The following is a 21,500-nucleotide window of genomic DNA, read 5'->3' as shown; positions in this document are numbered from 1 at the left end:
TTGTGGGTCAGTATTCTCAAGAGTACACTATGTTCTTGTAGTGTGTAGTTTCATGTCTCTTTATTTTAGCAATTACAGTATTTAGTAATTGATATTATATTAATGTTTATTGTTGCACTTGGTTTGAATATTGTATTAATTTTTATTGTCTCACTTGCTTTTCTTTTAGGGACTACTCTTACCCTTATGTGGATCTTGCCTATCTGCCTTCAACATGTGTTACTTTCTCTTGAATTTTTTAAGTCTCTTCGTTTCTTTTTGGTATTTTTTCTTCCCATTGTTCTTGTGTCATTATCTGTTTTGTTTATCTACTCTGTGTTTCTGTTATAGGTTGAATGTCTCTTATGTGACATGCTTGAGACCAAAGTGTTTCGAAATTCCGATTTTTTCCGATTTTGGAATATTGCTGATTGAGCATCCCAGATCTGAAATCCAAAGTACTCCAGTGAGCATTTTCCTTTGAGCATTACATTTGTACTCAAAAAGTTGCAGATTTTAGAGATTTTTAGTTTCAGGTTTTCCGATTTGAGATGCTCAACTTGTAGTTTAGTTTTCATTTCCAAAGTGCTGTATTCATTCTAATTCTTCATGGAGTTCTGTCACCTCATTTATAAGCTTTGCTGGTTTTTCATGTATGTGCCTCGTTCGTGTTTGTGTAACTTTTCAATATTTTTAGCTTATTTTGAAATTCTGATATTTTGTTAGCATGCTTTCACTCTTTATATGACATTGTATTTTTAATTTCTAACAACTCTTTTGATTCTCTTAATCTTTTTTGTAGCAGTCTCTTCTCCTTTGGTAGCTATACTGTTTTATTTTTCTAAGGATAGGAAGGACAAGCTGTTTTTAAAGTTTTCTTCTACTTGCCTAATTTATTTCTTCTAATTTCCCTGCCTGCCCCTCTACCCCTATTTGAGGCCTTTATTGTTTTAGAGGCTTTTCTCAGATTTATCATAGTCCTTGGCTACTGGCTCATGTTTAGGAGTTGGACAGTAAAAGAAACTAATAAGAAAGTCTGTGTGCCATGAGTAGGGCTTGTTCAATTTCAGACTTTACCATAAAGTAATCTGGTTGAGCTGTTTCTTTGGGGAACCCCCTGTGTTAGAATATGTTTATTATTATTTTTTTCTTTGAGGCTGATTAGATTCTTCAGAGAAGATTCTTCCAGCCCCTTACCATGGAGGGTATAAGCTTACTCATATTGCTTTGGCAGCCATATAAACATTGTTCCTCTCAGTATATGAATTTTTGTTTAGGAAGGCTGCCTCGTTAATGGTTTCCTCTAGTGCAGACTTTCATTTTTACTCTCTCCGAAGAACAACCTCTGGTAACATGCCTGAGAGGAGAAGGGACAGCTGCTGAGCTATATGGAAGGAGTGAGGAGATCTGGAAGGTTCTAAGTATCTCATCTCTTTCTTCAACAGTTCCTCTTGTTTTTAGGTTGATTCAAATTCCAGATGTACCTGTTATTTTCAGTTGCCATATTTTTTGTGGGTTCTGCAGTGGAAGTTAAACATTTGCATTGAACTTTCTTGGATCTACTAAGTCAGTTATGTTTGTCCTTCTACTTTGTTTTTTTTTATTTTTTTGAGAGGGAGTTTCGCTCTTGTTACCCAGGCTGGAGTGCAATGGCGCGATATCGGCTCACTGCAACCTCCGCCTCCTGAGTTCAGGCACTTCTCCTGATTAGCTGGGATTACAGGCACACACCACCATGCCCAGCTAATTTTTTGTATTTTTAGTAGAGACGGGGTTTCACCGTGTTGACCAGGATGGTCTCGATCTCTTGACCTTGTGATCCACCCGTCTCAGCCTCCCAAAGTGCTGGGATTACAGGCTTGAGCCACCGCACCCCGACCTGACCTTCTACTTTCTAAAATGCCTTGCTATTGTCTGTTCTCTCATTCTCTTTGTCTTAAATGGTGTGTGTGTGTGTGTGTGTGTGTGTGTGTGTGTGTGTGTGTGTGTGTGTAGCCCTCTACTATTGTTCGGTGTTTCAGGAGAGAGAGGAGAGGCTAATGACATGCATTTATTTCACTCCAGTACTTGGACCTATATTGTACAGTGAATGTCAGGCAAGTTACTCTTCAGGTCCCCTCCTGATTCTTTTAGAGCAAATGATAAAACATTTTTCTGTTGACACGTGTTGGGCGACAGAGTAAGACCATGTCTCTCTTTTTTTTTTTTTAATGATCACAAAGGAATCTTATGAGCAATTACATGCTAGTCAGTTAAACCCTTTAGATCAAAGGGACAAATTACTAGAAAGGAATGCTGTAGAACATGAAGAAATGTTCACCTGGTAGTTGACATTGTGAATTATTTGCAGGCTGTTACCTTCTCCTCTCAAGGATGCCGTGGAAGTGTCAACCTGGAGAAGATGCTATACAATGCAAGAGGTGAACTCTGCCCTTAGTAAAATCCAGCTGGTGGGATACTCTCAGAAAATTGTGAGTGTCCATATTATGTTTCAGTCATTCATGAATTCATATTGTTGTTGTTTAGAAGGATCCTATAGTTAGCTTTTTAAAACTGTTGGGTTGCTGAGGGTCCAGAGCCTTGTTCTTTCCTCCATTCCGCTCAGGATTTGATTGGTGCTCTTTCCCCACCTCCCATCTCCATCACTGGCCAGCATTCGATGGGCCAGCGTGCAGGGAGTCAGGAGAAAGGCATCTCATCCTGGTCACATTAGAACAGTGAACACTACTTTATAGATTTTGGATGGGTGAAACAGGAAAAGAGAAGAGTTTGCCAAGTATGACTTTTGAGCTCTGACCTAAATGATAAGCCTTCCCATCTCTTCTTGTCAGCCTGTGCCACAGCTACTCAGTACAGAACAGCAAGGGCCTAACACCTAACTGAAAATGAAAAAGGAAAGCCAGAGCGTGTGAGTCTTTGTGGTCTGTTTGGTAATATTTCATCTTTCGCTTTTAATGCGTGAGCCTTGAGTGCCTGGGGACATGGAAGAGGGCTGAAGCTTCAGGTGACAAGTACAGATTATAGGATTGCTTTGTTTTTCTGCCAGTTGATCTCCATCCTCTCTCTGTTTTCCTTAAAACTTTCTGGTTTATTGTTTGATTGAGACAGGGTCCCACTTTGTCACACAGGCTCAAGTGCAGTGGTACAAACACGGCTCACTGCAACTTCAACTTCCCGGGCTCAAGTGATCCTCCTGCCTCAGCCCTTCCAGTTAGCTGGGACTATAGGCATGCACCACCATGCCAAGCTAATTTTTAATTTTTTTGTAGAGATGGGTTTTCTTTCTTTTTTTTTTTTTTTTTAAGATGAGGTTTCACCGTGTTGGTCAGGCTGGTCTTTAGCTCCTGACCTCAGGTGATCTGCCCGCCTTGGCCTCCAAAGTGCTTGGATTACAGGCGTGAGCCACCACACCCAGCCAGAGATGGGTTTTCACCATGTTGCCAGGCTGGTCTTGAACTCCTGGGCTCAGGAAACCCACCAGCCTCAGCCTCCCAAAGTGCTGGTATTACAGGCATGAGCCATTGCGCCGTCTCTGGCTTACTTTAAAATATTTTTTGTTTTTAAACTGAGAGTATTTATGTTGTTTTTCTCTGCAGAATTACCTGTTGTGACTGTCACCGTAAGCTCATTGTGTGTTCTTACTGTGGTTCTATTTTAGGAGCTTTTTGGTGCGGTCCAGGTGACTCCTCTGAGCTCAGGCTATGCCCTTGGGAGCTCCAACTGGATCATCCAGTCTCATTATGAGAAGGTGTCTTACGTCTCTGGATCCTCCTTGCTTACCACACACCCCCAGGTAGTTCTAAATTCTCTTCTAGCAACTCAGCTTTTTGGTTTCTTAACTCAAATTCAGATGTATCCAGCGTGCCATCAACCATTTAAAAATCTTCCCAATTTGGTTTTCTGCAGATACTCTCTAGCCAAGGTAGAATATTCGAGTCCCAGCATTTCGACCTACAGGTTTCTCTGAAATAGTCCTGATCATGAGGGCCACTCCTAGGATTCTGAAATTCCCCAGCTCTTCCAAAGACCGTAGCGTGATGTGGGACACAGATGGTTATGCATTTACTCAGCAAATAATAACTATTTAAAATTCTTCCCAAGGGTCCAGTGTCAAGTGTCATATACACATATGGGTATTGGGGAGCCCCTGCTCATGGATCTTATGTTGTAGTAAGTTGATGATGTTGGGGAGAGGATGGTGTACAGGAAGTCAACAAACTGCATGGTCATTTCTGATTGTGATATGAGTCCTGAAAACAGTAAAGCAGGGTGGTTTTCAGAGTGATAGACACTGGTTTAGATTGGGTGTCCAGGAAAGCCAGTGGGAAGATCTCACTTGTGAGACCTGGAGAAATAAGGCCTGTCATCAGCAGCTCACACCTGTAATCCCAGCACTTTGAGAAGCCGAAGTGGGAGAATTGCTTAAGCCTAGGAGTTAAAGACCAGCCTGGGCAATATGGTGAACCCCTGTCTCTACAAAAAATAGAAAAATTAGCCAGGTATGGTGGCACACGCTGTGGGCCTAGCTTTTAGGGAGGCTAAGGCAGAAGGATCACTTGAGCCTGGGAGGCAGAGGCTGCAGTCAGCTGAGATTGCACCACTGTACTCCAGTCTGGGTGACAGAGTGAGATTCTGCCCCAAAGAAAAACAAAAAAAGGCCGGGCACGGTGGCTCATGCCTGTAATCCCGACACTTTGGGAGGCCGAGACAAGTCGATAACTTTAAGGCAGGAGTTCAAGACCAACCTGGCCAACATCGTGAAACCCCGTCTCTACTATAAATAAAAAAATTATTTGGGTGCCATGATGTGTACCTGTAATCCCAGCTACTTGGGAGGCTGAGGCAGGAGAATCACTTGAACTTGGGAGACAGAGGTTGCAGTGAACTGAGATTGGGCCACTGCACCCAGCCTGGGTGACAGAGGGAGACTCCATCACAGAACAAAGAAAAAAGAAGAACAGAGAAATTAGCCATGTGAAGCTGTGAGTGTTTGTATTATAAACGGATGGCCAGTGAAGGGCCCCTAAAGCAAGAACAGGCTGGGCATGTTTGAGGGCAGAGAAGGCCATTGTGGTTGCAGCATGGAGGTCAGCAGTGAGGTCAAGAGAGTGGCAGACACCATGTCATCTAAGTGCTAGCAGGCGATGGGGAAGAATTTTTGTTTTACTTTAATGTGGAGAGGGAAACTATTGGAAGGTTTTAAGTTACTCATTGAGTCATATTTGACAAGAAGCTTAGTATATATAAACATGCTTATGAATGTGATACTTACTCCCTTAGGTATTTATAAATAAGTTACTGTTCATTTCCTGAATGTTGGTTGTTTCTGTTTGTAATAGTTAGTTAACTGTTGAATGGGTATGTAGATACATTAAGTAACTTGTGGAAGTCCATATTCTATTTATTTATCTACCTATATCTGTTTACTTAGAGAGAAGATCTTGTTCGTTCACCCAGACTGGAGTGCAGTGGTGCAGTCATAGCTCACTGTAATCTCAAACTCCTGGGCTCAGGCAATCCTCCAAAGTAGCTAGGACTACAGCCCCCACACCTGGCCTATTATCTATTTTTTAACATAACCTCAAACTTTTATTGCCTTCATAGTAAAACCAAAGATGAAGCTAAGAACTGGATCGCTTGGCCTTTCCTTCTTTCATCCCTTCCCAGCTAAAAATGGTTACATCTCTTAGTAGCCAGCATTCTCTTAGATCTCTGCAGTTGGGTCCAACACTTCAGCCTTAGCATAATCTCGTTTGTAGTTTTAGCCTTTTTCTGGATTGGCTTGGTCTGCCTACATAGCCACTCCGTCCTGCCATTCAGCCGCTTTCCCTCGGCATACAGATCATCCTTGCCCTTCTTGTACCATGGTGCTGACCATGCTTCTTACACAAAGTCCAGTGGTTTTGAGAAACATTCACTGTGTTCTTCAAACATAGGAGCACTACTGGCAAGGAAAGAAAGAAACTATTCATTTTTTAATTACAAATAAAAATTGTATATATTTATGGTATGCATGATGTCTTGGTACATGTATACTTTATGGAATGGCTAAGTCAGTAATTAGCAGACCCCCATTTTCATACAGGGAGAAGCGTGCTGTGCTCTAGTCGGGAACAGTAGGATGTTCTGAGCTGCCATTCTGCATTGCTTCTTCATACCCTCTTTTATAACCAAGTTTCATCTCAAGGTCTAGAGGGGACGTTGCTGTTTTTTCCTGCATCTAGTGGTATTCTGGGCCTTTCCTGCTTATTGAAATCAAAAGCCCATCAATGTCACCATCATCTGCTTCATTGAATCAGAATTTTTTATTGGCAGCTTCTGTCATTCCCTCAGTTCTTCCCTAAAAGACAGAAAGATGACTTGGCTGCCAACTCTTCCACTTTGTCCTATTTAGTTCAAAGCCTTTACAGTACTATTGATGTAATTTCCAGTAAATTATTCTTGCAAGGTCTATAAATTTAAAGGGAAAATAAGGTCTTGAAAGTAATGAGCAACGTACTTAAGTAATTAATTTTAACTTCTAGCTGGCAACCTGTGTTACATGTAAAAAAAGAAAAAAAAATAGATTTTTCTCTATCCACATAATTGGATTCAGTATTGAATTAGCAAGGATGAGAAAAGTTTTGGTTTGAAAAACTTGTAGTTTAATGCAGATGTTAGCAAATTGTGGCGTAGGCACTATGTGCGGCATGCCACCTGTTTTAGCATATAGTATTTTGTTTAAGTACAGCCATGCCCATTTGTTTATGAATTGTTTATGGCTCAGTATGCACATGATGGCTCATGCCTGTAATCGCAGCATTTTGGAAGGCCAAGGCAAGATGACTGCTTGAGCCCAGGAATTGACCAGCTTGGGCAACATAGCAAGATCCCATCTCTACAAAAAGTAAAAAAACAAAACAATTAGCCAGGTGTAGTGGCGTGTGCCTGTGGTCCCAGCTGGTCCAGAGGCTGAGACATGAGGAATACTTCAGCCCAGGAGGTTGAGGCTGCAGTGAGCCGTGTTTGTGCCATTGCACTCTAGCCTGGGCAACAGAGCAAGACCCTGTCTCAAAAAAAAAAAAAAAAAAAGCATTATAATGGCAGAATTCTACTTTAAATGTTACAGCAAAGTTTCCTAGTCACTGGTCTACTCGAGTGGAATCCCTACTAACTAGAAAGAATATCACAGGCTGCTGTAGAATCCTGATAAACACAGGGAAATAAGGCTTTGGATTAAGCCAGAGGCAGTAAGAATGGAGAAAAGAGTTAAAGAAAACATTGAGGGGTCTTTAATTCAAGAAACATTTGTTGAATTCCCACTATCTTCAGAAAAGGAAGAATAAAAGAGATCTCATGTCTGCATGACATTGAGAATGCCGTTAATGACCACTAATGCAGTTAACACGGAAGAGTTGGCAGAGGGCCATTTGTTGCAGAAGAGAGTAGTGGGTTTCATGAAGGTGAATTTGGGAGAACATTAGACAGATGGAAGTATCCAGCTGGAACTGTGTTGTGAAGGCAAGTCTGGAGACAAACTGGAGGGTTGTCGCAGTTTTAAAATCTAAATAGGCTGGGCATGGTGGCTCACACCTATAATCCCAGCACTTTGGGAGGCCAGGGCAGGCGGATCTGGAGGTCAGGAGTTCAAGACCAGCCTGACCCACATGGTGAAACCCTGTCTCTACTAAAAATACAAAAATGAGCCAGGCATAGTTGTGTGCACCTGTAATCCCAGCTACTTGAGAGGCCGTGGCAGGAGAATTGCTTGAACCTGAGAGGTGGAAGTTGCAGCGAGCCAAGATCACAACATTGCACGCCTGGGCGACAGAGAGAGACTCCATCTAAAATAATAATAATAATAATAATAATAATGATAATATGTAAATAAAGGGCTGAGAGCCAAAGACCGCGCCATAGGGAATTTTTACCAACAGACAGTGGAAGGAAAAAAAATAGTATTGCCTAAGAATGGTTGCGTTAAAGGAAAGTTGAGGGCAAAAAGTGTAGCCTTCCACATGGAGAGGAAGAGAGCTAGCCTGTACTGAGCATGGGGTCTCAGTATTTTTTTATTTGATTTTCTATTTTTTATAATCAGTTTTTTAATTGATTTGATATTTAGCAACCATGCTGAATTCTCTTAATTCTAATATTTATCTATTGATACTATCTTCCAAAGAAGTAACACTTTTCTCACCTCTCTTCTAACCTTGATATTTTTTATTCCTTTTTCTCGTCCTGTGACTGAGCCCTGTTATACTGGGTGGCACAGCAATGGTGATAGTGGACATCCTCGTCTTGTATAAGACTGAAGGGAAAGTTTTTGTAGTTTGTTCATTAAACACCATTTTCATTTGTCAAGTTAAGGAGTGTCTCCTTTATTCCAAACTTTCTGATTTTTTTTTTTTTTTCAGACAGAGTTTCACTCTTGTTACCCAGGCTGGAGTGCAATGGCGCGCGCGATCTTGGCTCACCGCAACCTCCGCCTCCTGGGTTCAGGCAATTCTCCTGCCTCAGCCTCCTGAGTAGCTGGGATTACAGGCACGCGCCACCATGCCCAGCCAATTTTTTTGTGTGTTTTTAGTAGAGACGGAGTTTGACCATGTTGACCAGGATGGTCTCGATCTCTTGACCTCGTGGTCCACCCGCCTCAGCCTCCCAAAGCGCTGGGATTACAGGCGTGAGCCACCGCGCCTGGCTCTGATTTTTAAAAGTCAGATGTAAGCGTTTTACCTTATCAGTTGCTTTTGAGCATGTGAGAGCAACTTTGATTTTTCTCCTTTGAGACCGTGAATGTCGCAGATTGTAGTGTTAGCTTTTCTCACATTTAACCATCCTGTATTCCTGGGATAAATCTTGCTTGATTCCAATCTATTCTTTTTAAAATACTCTGCAGGAATCAGTTGGTGAGTATTTCATCGAAGTTTATAATCTATAGTCATAGGTGGAAAATGAGCCCATGTATTATTTTCTTCTGTCTTCATTTGTTGGAAACTAAGGTACGTTAGTCTCATAAAGTGATTTAGGAGCCTTTCCCTCTTTTTCTAATGTCAGAAAGAAAAAAAAAATATGAGATAGGGATTATCTTTTCCTGAAAGCTTGGTCAAATGTTCCATAAAACAGTCTGGACCTGAATTACTGATACTGAACTGTATTTTCTGGGCTAAAATGGTGCCAGGATTTTGGCAGAGATTTGTCCTTTTTGCCTAGGTTTTCAAAATCAGAAGCATAAAGCTATTTATAATCCTCTTTTATTTGTTTAACCTTTTCGTATAAGTCTTTTCACTCTAAATTTTATTTTCACCATCTTGATAAGACTTGCCAGAGGTTTGTCTGTTTTATTGATTTTATTCAAAAAATAAGTTTTTGTTTTTAATTGTTTTGGTAGTATTTGCATCCTCTGTTCTGCCCTTTATTTCCCTCCTCCCTCCCTCCCTCCCTCCCTCCCTCCCTCCCTCCCTCCCTCCCTCCCTCCCTCCTTCCTCCCTCCCTCCCTCCCTCCCTCCCTCCCTCCCTTCCTTCCTTCCTTCGGATTTACTCTGTTTATTTTAATACTTACCAAGCATGTTTCAGTCTTTGCTTTTCCATAAATGTGTTTAAAGCAACCGGTTTCTGTCTTAGTATAATTTTACTCTGTTACTTTTTTATATGCAGTGCTTTGTCATTCATCTCTTAAGTATGTCATAATATTCTTTATAATGTTCATGATTTCAATAACCAAAGGTTGTTTTATAGTTTGTTTGTTTCTAGTTCATTCAGTCTGATTAGACATAGGATTAGAGGAACTTTTTTTAAGGATATGTTTCAGAATTCTAATCTTTTGCATTGTAATAAACATATCCTGATGGACTGAAATTTGATTAGGCTTCCTTTGAAGCACAGTCTATTTTTGTAAATGTTCTATGTGTCTTGAAAAAGAATGTGTATTCACTGTTGGGTAAAATTTTTCTTTATGTATTTGAGTTTTTTGCGTCATTCAAGTCTTTCATCTTTGCTTAGCTACTGATTTCTGAAAAGAGTATGTTACTTGTTGATTTATTTCTCACTGTAGTTTTGCCAGTTTTTACTTCTCATATTTATAAGCTGTATACTCAGGAGTCTGTATATTCATGATCATTGTATTTTATTGATCAGTTATTTTTTATCAGGATGCTTCAATGCTTTCTTTTTTTTTTTTTTTTCCTATAAAAACTGCATTAAAAGCCAAGAGACTTTTTCCCATTTCATATGTGCCTGGTTTTTGTTTTTCTTTCTTTTTTTTTTTTTAGGCAAGATCTGGCTCTGTCACTCAGGCTAGAGTACAGTGGCACAGTCTCAGCTCACTGCAGCCTCTGCCTTTGGGGTTCAAGCAGTCCTCCCACCTTAGCCTCCCAAGTAGCTGGAACTACAGGCACATGCCACCATGTAGAGACAGGGTCTCCCTATATTGCCCATGCTCATCTCAAACTCCTGGGCTCAAGTGATCCATCCACCATTGGCCTCCCAAAGTGCTGGGATTACAGGCATGAGCCACTGTGCTTGGCCAGGATTTTTTATTATTATTACTATTTTTTTTTTTTGAGATGGAGTTTCGCTCTTGTTACCCAGGCTGGAGTGCAATGGCGTGATCTCAGCTCACCGCAACCTCCGCCTCCTGGGTTCAGGCAATTCTCCTGCCTCAGCCTCCCGAGTAGCTGGGATTACAGGCACGCGCCACCATGCCCAGCTAATTTTTTGTATTTTTAGTAGAGATGGGGTTTCACCATGTTGACCAGGATGGTCTCGATCTCTTGACCTCGTGAGCCACCCGCCTCGGCCTCCCAAAGTGCTGGGATTACAGGCGTGAGCCACCGCGCCTGGCGGCCAGGATTTTTTAAATCTAGTGTCTCTTGGTTGGTGAGCCTGTTTATGCTTCTTATATTGACTATTGTAGTTCTGCTGTCTTCTTTCATGTTTTAGTTCATTCTTTCCCCAGTCCTTTTTTGCCTTCCTTTGGAAGAGTAAATTTCCTTCTGTATGTATGAAAATTCACATTTTATTTTTATTCTTCTGAGTTATTTTTTTTCTTTGAGACGGAGTTTCGCTCTGTCACCAGGCTGGAATGCAGTGGCACGATCTCAGCTCACTGCGACCTCCGCCTCCCGGGTTCAAACGATTCTCGTGCCTCAGCCTCCTAAGTAGCTGAGACTACAGGCACACGCCACCACACCCAGCTAATTTTTGTATTTTTAGTAGAGACGGGGTTTCACCATGTTGACCAGGATGGTCTCCATCTCTTGACCTTGTGATCTGCCCCCATCGGCCTCCCAAAGTGCTGGTATTACAGGTGTACACCACCACACGTGGCCTCTTGGTTTATTTTTTCTGTTACTGTCTTATTTATCAGTATCTGTATCTTTCCCTGCAAAGCCACACTGCTCTTGTCTTCCCCATCTTTCTCCCTTCCTTTGCACACCATACCCCATGCCCATCATGGTGACACCATCTAAGATTTTAGTTCTGGGTCATTTAGAATATACATAGGATGGGCCGGGCGCGGTGGCTCAAGCCTGTAATCCCAGCACTTTGGGAGGCCGAGGTGGGTGGATCACGAGGTCGAGAGATCGAGACCATCCTGGTCAACATGGTGAAACCCCGTCTCTACTAAAAAATACAAAAAATTAGCTGGGCATGGTGGCACGTGCCTGTAATCCCAGCTACTCAGGAGGCTGAGGCAGGAGAATTGCCTGAACCCAGGAGGCGGAGGTTGCGGTGAGCCGAGATCGCGCCATTGCACTCCAGCCTGGGTAACAAGAGCGAAACTCCATCTCAAAAAAAAAAAAAAAAAAAAAAAAGAATATACATAGGATGGTGAATATATTCCTTATTGCAATAATGGCGATCTTTATTGAGATACGTTGTAAGTCTTTCAACCTTACTTTCCACACACAGGATCTCATAACATCCTGCTAGATTGACTTTTCTTTTTCCAGGAATGCTTGAGGAATGGAGATGTAGGGGTCTTGAAGTGGTAAGCTTTTGGCCTTGAATTACTAAGAATATCTTTAATTTTTTTCTCACATTTAAATGATAGCTTGGATGGATTAAAAATTGAAGGCCAAAAACTTTGACATGATAAGACTTTGGAAATATGACTTCATTTTCCACTTGTATCTTTTGTTGTCATTAAGAACTCTGACGCCGTTTAGATTTGTGTTCCATTATATGGGATATCTGCTTTTAGAATTTTCACATTAATGTTTGTAAGTAGTGATTTCTCTTCAGTGTGTTTTTCCTGTTAGTGTGGTACCTATGAGGTCTTCCACTCTCCTTTAACTTAAAAAAATTCTTAGTCATTTCTTAAATTACTTACTCCAGGTTTTCTTTTTATGAAATTTCTAGTATATAGATCCTGACACATCTCTTTCCTTGTGTATTTCCTGTCTACCTCATGAAACCTCCGGAAAAGAATCTGCCAGCTCCTGAATGCATTCTTGCTTCTCAGCCTATGTATTCAACTCATTTCCACAATTACACTTTTGTTCACAGTATTTCTGGTTGTTTTTCTTTATACTTGCTCATTTTAATCTCCCTGTGTTTATTTGAGGGGACAGTTTAGTACATATATTCCTACTCTGTCTGGTTCACTCATTCTCCCACAGCTTTAAGGACAGGTTTTAGCTCACCATGAGTAGTAGATGCTGCTTTCCTCAGTGGTCTTGTTTGATTCCCTGGAAACTCTTCTTGCTTCATCCACAGGGACCCTCCTCTCATGCCTCTGCTTCAGACATTGTTTCTCCTGAATGTATCTCCCTGATTTGTCACCATTTTGCCCTTGTGATGTGAGGGAACAGGCAAGGAGTGTCGGGGTGGTCTGTGAACCTCCATCCTGCTGTTCTGGCATTTTCGTCCTCACAGGAGGCTGGAACTGGCCACAATCTGCCAACTGTAATATGGAGGAAAGAAAAAAGGACAAAGGGTTTTTACCCAACCTGTCCTTCACCTGCAGTAAAGGCGTTTGCCTGCCTATTTGTCCCCATTCCAAGACCCTCGGTTTCCCCAGGAATTTGTTCCAATTTTGGTTTAGTTTTGCAAATTTGTCAGCTGTCCTTCTGAGCACCTCTGTCCCTCAGTTTACATTCTGGGAGTGTGGCAGAGCACAGTGGCTCACGCCTCTAATCCCAGCACCTTGGGAGGCCAAGGTGGGAGGATCGCTGGAGCTCAAGAGTGTTTGAGACCAGCTTGGACAACACAGTGGGATCCCGTCTCTACAAAAAAATCAAAAAAGAGGCTGGGTGGCACACGCCTCTGGTCCCAGCTACTTGGGATGCTGAGGTGGGAGGATCACTTGAGTCAGGGAGGTTAGGCTACAGTGAGCTGTGACTGCACCAGTGTGTCCCAACCTGGGCAACAGAGCAAGACCCTGTCTCTTAATAAATAAACGTAAAAATAGATTCTAGGAGCATGTCAGCAGCTCATGCCAATGTGTGGTCTTGTCAGGAGCCATAATAGATGCCTTATTTTGAAATAATATTTTTTTCTATTTCTGATTAGAAAATTTTAATTTGTATTTATTGCAGTAATTTTGGAAAATACAAAAATCTCAGAGAAGAGATTAAAAATTAGACAAATCCTAACATTAAGAGCTATTTGCAGCCTCCTTTTCTACTCTTTCTGATGAACTGTAGAGTGAACTTTCCTTAGGTCATTGTGGATTCTACCACATGACATTTGATATCTGCCTGGAGGTCTGTCACGTGGCCATACCATGAAATGTTTAACTCTGTCACTGTTAGACATTTAATGGTTTCAAGCTTTTTTTCCTGAAAAAAATCTTATTTCAAACAGTTGTACAGTCTGCCCAGAAAGAGGGCCCAGGGCACAGATTAAAAGTGATAATACTAATAGAACAAAACAACGAGCACCTGTTGGAAAGATCCCATGAATGTATTGGCAGTAACTAGCAAGCACTTGTGATTATTGGAGCCGTGGCCTTTCTGGACCTGGAAATCAAATTAATGCATTTGCTTGTGGCTTGTGAACCTGTATTTGAATACTACATTTTGTATTATGTTGGTTTGAAAAGGCAGCGTAATAGTCCTGTTATAGCAAAAGCTACATATACCTGGACGTTACGGCTTAGTTTTATTATATATTTTTCTTTTGAGACAGTCTCATTCTGTTGCCCAGGTTGGATTGCCGTGGCACAATCATGGCTCACTGCAACCTCAGACTTGCAACCTCAGACTCTCCAGGCTCAGATGATCCTCCCACCTCAGCCTCTTAAGTAGCTGAGACTGCAGACACACCTGTTTTTTTTTGTTTTTTGTTTTTGTTTTTGTTTTTGTTTTTGTTTTGTAGAAACAGGGTTTTGCCACATTGCCCAGGCTGGTCGTAAACTCATGGGTTCAAAGTGATTCACCTACCTCAGCCTTCCATAGTGCTGAGATTACAGGCATGAGCCACCACCCCTGGCCTGGTGAGTTTCTGATAGTATATGACACTGATGTTCTTACAAGGCTAAGATTTGAAGTATGGAAAATTGTAGGGCCATGCCCTTCATGGTAGAGTATTTTATTCTTACTCTCGACCATATATTTTCATTTGTGTTTAGGTGTAGTTTATTATCTTTTGTCATCCTTCTGACCACAAAAGAGACCTGGAAAAGTATCCATCCTACCACCCCTTTAGCTCTCACCTGAAGGCCTTGAAGACTCTCCAACACTTTGGTCTCTGGCCTGGAATAAATTTGGAAAATGAAGCACAGCCAGTCAGTGGGCTATTTCCTTCCCATATAACTTTTGGCCTTGAAGCTAAGACACGTGGTTCTCTGGTTTCTAAGGCTCCTGGGGCTATGAGGGAGAAGGAGAGGACAGATGATTTAAAAGCAAGGGTTCCCCAGGGGGACACCTGCCTTAGAACAGTGGTTCTTAACGTTTTCTGGGGCATTAACTAAAAGCCTGATAGTAAGAATTTGATGAAAACTACTCCTAAGAAAGTAATAAAACATACATGTACATTGACGCAGACTTCACTTCTTATTTCTGGATACCCTGAGTTTATGGAGTCCTCAGACGCCCATTGTTATTTAGTAGGGTAAGAAATCTCTGGCTTAGAATTTTGGAAAGAATTTGTTTAAGAAATGAAATAAAAGAAAATGAATTTTTCCGATCGATGTGGTGGCATCAAAGAAAAAAAGAAATAAAAAAGTAAAAATAAGGTAAAGAAAATGAATTGGCCTTTTCCACCCAGCCATTCCCTGTGCTTATGATGTTTTATCTTCGCTGTGGGAATTTGTTCTTAGCCATGGGGGTGGAAGGCGGTGGTTGGCTTATGAGAGGCTCACACTTGTAAACCCAGCACTTTTGGAAGTTGAGACAGGAGGATCACTTGAGTCCAGGAGTTCGAGACCAGCCTGGGCAACATGGCAAAACTCCATCTCTACAAAAAATACAAAAATTAGCTGGCTGTGGTGGCACGTGCCTGTGGTCCCAGCTACTTGGGTAGCTGAGTTGGGAGTCTCACTTGAGTGCAAGGAGGTTGAGGCTGCAATGAGCTGAGATCACACCACTACACTCCAGTCTGAGCAGTAGATCAAGATTCTGTCTCAAAAACAAACAAACAAGTAAAGACTGTGGTAGTAATCAGTGCAGTTTCTTCTCTTAAATCTAAAGAAGATAATCTTAAATTTGGATTTCTTGAATCAATTTGTGTGTGTGTGTGTGTGCGCTCGCGCGCGCACGCATGTATTTTACACGGAGTCCTGTCACTCAGACTGGAGTGCAGGGGCAGGATCTCAGCTCACTGCGGCTTCTGCCTCCTTGGCTTAAGAGATTCTCCCATCTCAGCCTTCTCAGTAGCTAGAAGTATAGGCGGACACCACCATGCCTGGCCAATTTTTTTGTGTTTTTTGTGGAATTGGTGTTTTGCCATGTTGCCCAGGCTGGTTTCGAACTCCTGGGCTCAAGTGATCCACCTGCCTGAGCCTCCCGAAGTTCTGGGATTACAGGCATGAGCCACTGTGCTCAGCTGAGTCGAATTTTTAAGAACTAAGGCAGTTGCTGGGTAGGTTTGTTCTGTTTTTTGTGTTGTTTTCTTCCTCCTGAATTTCCCCAAATGTTTTGCTATATCTGCAGTACTATGCTCTGGTCTGGAAGCTCTACGGTAAAAGCTAAGCCTAATGTGTTTGGCGGCAAGGGCAGCAAGGAAGCTGAGCTGCTAATAGTCCTTGGATCAGTTGGAGGTCGGTCCCATGAAGCAAGGAGCAGGAGACCGGACAATTTGCTGGCCCTCCACCTGTTTCCTTCCACACCTGCTATCTTGTTTGTGTTATCTAGCTGTACAGCTTCTCTCTGCAGAATATTTCCTCCTTTCAGAAATAATGTGTACCATTTATGTGCATTTGTTTAGTTATTCATTCATTGCCTCATGTAGTTAGTGATATTCCTAAACCCCTACTTGTGGGAACAGAGTATGCGAGGCCATAGAAGAAACATGGAATTTACAGAAGTTATAATGAGGGAGAAGGAGCGTACATACAGAACTTTTCTCCAGGGTGCAGGTGATCAGTTGAGTGGATCTGCTGCTTCCATCTCCTCACCTGCCATGACGTTGTAATTTGTTTCTCTGTGTCTGGACTGCTACCCGGGCCTTAAAAATTTTCTGTCTGCTCTCACTGACTTCCTTTAATGAAATCTCCTAATTACTGTTACCAGAATGTCATTTGCTGCTTCAGACTGTTGGCTGCTCACTGCCCGCTCGGTCAGTGGACATGATGCTAACCTTTTTGGCCCCTTACCAATTGCATTGTCTTTACTTGACTCCTTTCTCTGGCCCAAAGTACACTCTCCATCCTGGCCAAGTGGATTCATTTGGTGTCTGCACTCTGCCTTCCCCTGCCCGTGTCTTCTGCCCCTCCTGAAGTGGGCAGTGCTTCCTCTCACCTTCCTGGCTCCCACTGTACTCTCTCCCGATATGAAATTCTCATGTTTCCTACCAGACCGTGTTGTTTTTATGTATTTGTCTGTTCAGCAAATGTTTGTGTAGTAATATCTGCCAAGCATTTTTCTAGAAAATGGGGAAACAAAGTTCTTTCCTTCACGGAGCTTCAGAGTCCCGTGGAGACACAGACAGGTAACTAGTACTTTAAGTTTGGAGTGATCTGTGCTGAGATGGAAAGTGTTAGATGCCCCAGGGCACATGTTAAAGGGACACCTTGGTATACGGGAAAGGAGAGATGTCTGGGAGATATTCCAAAGGCAGTGAGTCTTAAGTTCCTTAGCCAAGGAAGAAAAGAGAACTGGAGCAAAACGTCATCTGCCAAAAAGCCTTGTATACTGCCCCCACCTGGCCTGGTGCAGCTGGCTAGTGTGCAGTCCTCTGGGCATCTGTATACTCAGTGCAGACTCTTAAAATTTGCATTATACTTTGTGGCTTTTTGAAAAATCCTTTTTGAAAAATTATGCATAAATATTTTCTTCAACTGGATTATATGCTTCTAGGGACCACGTCTTCTTCTTCTCATGTCTTGTGCCGTGCGTTCAATCAAAATGAAGCATCAGAGGCCTGACACCATGGCCACAGCCCCCTTAGGCTTGGGGTTTATCAAAATATTATTCCTCAGGTTTTTGATAGCAACAGGAGGCAGCCAGATGCCTGGGCAGACAGGAGTGGGTACCCAGTGAAACCCTACCTCCAAGGCGAAGACAGTTTCAAGCCTGAAAGCCAAGCTACAAGTTAAATCTTTGGACCAGATTGAGAACCTGTCTTCCTGTTTCGTGCACTTTGCCCCTGATTGATCCCCACCCTTCACCTATTTGACATATACCTACCCTTTCCTAATTGGTTTTCTATACTGTGATATCCACCTTTTAGTGGTGTCTTTGCTTTAACCTTTTTCGCACACTCACGAACCAGTCAGCATGCATGCCCAATCCTCTGCCTGTAAAGACCCCAGACCCAGTCAATAAGAGGAGAGAACCACCTGACTGCAGGGGCAGGGGACCACCCCCCGCATCCCCTCTCTGCTGATAGCTGTTCTGTCGCTCAGTAAAATTCTTCTTTGCCCTCCTCACCCTTCAATATTCAGTGTATTCTCATTCTTCTTGGGTGTTGTACAAGAGCTCAGGAACCACCGAACACAGGTACAAGCAATAACAGATAAGCTGCGGCACACTTGTGTGGCTGAGTGAGGCCCGGGTGAGGCGTCACTAGCCAGGGGTCCCCAGCTTGCAAAGTGACCAAGAAGAAAAATCAGTTGTTTGTAACTGTCAACTTTATAAGATATTTTTAGTTGATACTTGGACAAGATGGGTTTTTCTTTGTGTGTGTGTTTGAACAAAATGTTCCCATTTGCAGCATTTGGTAAGTGGTCATTGACACGTGTAATCTATACATTTGCCCTTTGGTGGTGAAATGGAGATGTCTGAGGCATCAGCTTGGTTTGGAGAGTGTCACTAAAAGCCTTTTAAGCCTGCTTCTTCACAGTAGCCCTGGGAATCAACGAGAAATGTCTCTGAGTTAAGGGCTAAAATTACCAACATCCAGTCTGACCCGATCATGAGGTATCTTACAACGGTTCCAACTCAGTGACGTCCGTATAGTTGCACTGCCTCTGTTTGTTTGTTGGTGGTCATTTAATTTTCAGAGGAAGAACATGCTGATGGCTTAATGAAAACATTAAGAGGTAATGCTTTCAGAGTTTGCTCTGTGTTAGATGTTTTTTCTGGATCAGTAGTTCTTTTGTGTTGTTTGAGAGGGAGAGAGTCTTGCACTGCTGCCCAGGCTGAAGTACAATGGTGTGAATGAACATAGCTCACTGCAGCCTCTAATGTTGAGCTCACATGTGGATCAGTAGTTCTTAATCTTTTGGAGATCATGGCCCTGTTTCACCACCGAGTTACATTTACGGAAAAGTATACGCAGAGACTGGGCGTGGTGGCTCGTTATAGTTAAATAATGCCAGCACTCGGGGGGGCCAAGGTAGGCAGATCACTTGAAGTCAGGAGTACAAAACCAGCCTGGCCAACTTGGTGAAAACTTGTCTCTACTAAAAACACAAAAATGAGCCAGGCTTGGTGGGAAGCACGTGTACTCCCAGCTACTCAGCAGGCTGTGGCATCAGAATCACTTGAACCTCCATTGCAGTGAGCCAAGATGGTACCACTGCACTCTAGTCTGGGCATCAGAGCTGTCTCAAAAAAACAGGAAAAGTATACACAGAATTGTATATGCCATTTCAGAAGGTTCCTGGGTCCTCTAAAGTGCCTCGTCTCCCTTCAGCTCTCAGGATTATTATTGGCTTATTCTAACAAGGTCCATATAAAATGGTTGCCATTTTAAGCTAACTGTGCTACCTACCCATTGACGCTTGGTTCCTTTGTCACCATTCAGGTTTCCAGGTGATACTTGCACACGAGACACAATCCAAGGCCCCTTACACATGTGCTGCTAAGAATCACTGTCCTGTACTTCCCTTCCTCTCTTCTCTGGAAACAGTGGATGCATATGCATTTGTTGGAGAAGTATAAATAGACGAGTTCTGCCCAAGCAGAGAAAATGCTCTTATATGCATTGGAATATACTTGTACAAATAGAAAATAGAAGCTATTCACATACAGCTGTATCCACCACTGGTCTTTTCCTGTGTCCATATTAAAGAAATGTTTTTCAGGATATAAACCTGCTTATAACATAGGACCAAAATTATGTTACTTAAAAAGTAATGAAGCTCATGTATCCATGCTTATATATAAGAGATGGTGAAAGGAAAATACTCAAAAGGCACAGCTACTCAGAGACCACCATACAGATGATGAGACTTTGCTTTATTTGGAATTTTATTTATTGCAGAATCGGGTGGGACAGAAAAAAGAGGCAGAAGCCTTCTGAGTAAACTGTGTTGCTGGCTTTTTTCTTCTGATGATCCACGGGGTACTTTGAGTAGAGATGAAGAAAGGATGTGTTACAGATGGAAGCCTTTCTGAGCTTTCCTGTGAGCTCTCCAGCTTCTCTATCCATGGGCCCTCATTTTGGTTTCTTATTTAAATCTTAATTTATTTAGAAAGGTTAATATTTTTTGAAATGCTTTGAAAACAATCAAAATTAAATTCAAGCTCTGGTGAGTAAAAATAAAAACAGAGCATCCTACGAATCACAGAGTAGTGTGTCGTAGGATTTCCTAGTTCACAAGAAGATGGTGGATATTAACCTTTGAGACTTAGAGAAGGCATCTAAGGGAGATGGGTCAAGAAATAGCCCCATGTTATAGAAAACCCAGCTCAGAGCCTTGACTGAGATCATGAGGCTGGTCATGGAATCGGGAGTAGATTTGACCCTCTAATTCCCAATCCAGGGTTCTTCATGGCTTCTGTGCCACTGGGACTTGGTGTAAATCTCCTTAGGTCTTTGAGTCCCAGCTTCCATATTCCCATAGCGTATGTTTGTTTCCTGTGCTTCAGAGTTTCTTTGAGAATCAAATTCTATAATGCGTGCTTCTCAAGTGTGATTCCCCAGGCCAGCAAGGGCAGCATCTCCTGGGAATGTTAAAATGCAGATTCTCAGGCCCCATCCCAATCTGAATCTGAAACTCTGGGAGTGGGCCCAGGAATCCGTGTTTTAGCACACCCGCCAGGGGATTCTGACTCACATCAAGCTTGGAAACCACTGATGATGTGTGAGGTAGCATTTAGAATAAGAAAGCATTACAGAAATGTAAGATACCTTGTTTTGTTGTTGTTTTTTTTTTTTTTTTTTTTGAGATGGAGTTTCGCTCTTGTTATCCAGGCTGGAGTGCAATGGCGCGATCTCGGCTCACCGCAATCTCCGCCTCCTGGGCTCAGGCAATTCTCCTGCCTCAGCCTCCTAAGTAGCTGGGATTACAGGCACGCGCCACCACGCCCAGCTAGTTTTTTGTATTTTTAGTAGAGACGGGGTTTCACCATGTTGACCAGGATGGTCTCGATCTCTCGACCTCGTGATCCACCCGCCTTGGCCTCCCAAAGTGCTGGGATTACAGGCTTGAGCCACCACGCCCAGCTAAGATACCTTGTTTTAACGGGGATAAAATGTATATATGGTGAAAAACACAAATATCTTAAATGTACAAAACTGAATTCTGATATGATATAATCAGAAGATACAGAACTTGTCCATCCGTTCATAGAGCTCCCTATGCCTCCTCCCATCAGTCCCCACCCAACTTAGGCAGCCAGTGGTTAAGTGGTGAAGGACCGACTATCCCTTAGAGAACCCAAGAGAACTCGATGATGGGTTAAACATAGAGCAATGTCTGTGTTCTCTTGTTCCTTCACTGTTTGTAGGTAGTGTTCCTTTTAAAATTACTAACCATATTTCTCTGTTCTTTTTCAGCCCATGGACCAAGCTTCTCTCAAAAACAGCGATGTTCTTGTTCTGACAGGCCTTACCCAGATCCCCACTGCAAACCCAGATGGCATGGTGGGAGAGTTCTGCAGCAACCTAGGTGTGCAGCCGTCTCTCATCTCATGTTGGATGGTCTATCTTGGATTTATTTTACAATAATAAATGTAATACTTTACAATAATGGGGGAAGGAAGGAGCGCTTA

The 21,500-nt window shown here is 42.4% G+C and overlaps 1 protein-coding gene across 2 annotated transcripts in view; it reads left to right on the top strand.

Moving 5' to 3' along the window:
- Window positions 1-21,500, top strand: part of INTS9 (integrator complex subunit 9) — a 115,940-nt gene that overhangs the window by 65,793 nt on the left and 28,647 nt on the right. For both annotated transcript variants that reach the window (XM_003937220.4, XM_074384128.1), the window contains exons 7-9: window positions 2,330-2,450; window positions 3,638-3,772; window positions 21,286-21,397. In XM_003937220.4, the coding sequence (XP_003937269.1) occupies window positions 2,330-2,450; window positions 3,638-3,772; window positions 21,286-21,397 (368 nt within the window). The remainder of the gene's footprint in view (window positions 1-2,329; window positions 2,451-3,637; window positions 3,773-21,285; window positions 21,398-21,500) is intronic.

The sequence above is a fragment of the Saimiri boliviensis genome, chromosome 13 (genome assembly GCF_048565385.1).
Source record: "Saimiri boliviensis isolate mSaiBol1 chromosome 13, mSaiBol1.pri, whole genome shotgun sequence".
Taxonomy (NCBI): Eukaryota; Metazoa; Chordata; class Mammalia; order Primates; family Cebidae; genus Saimiri; species Saimiri boliviensis.
Note: the sequence above shows the minus strand (reverse complement) of the source record. Positions and strands in the feature narration are given on the sequence as shown.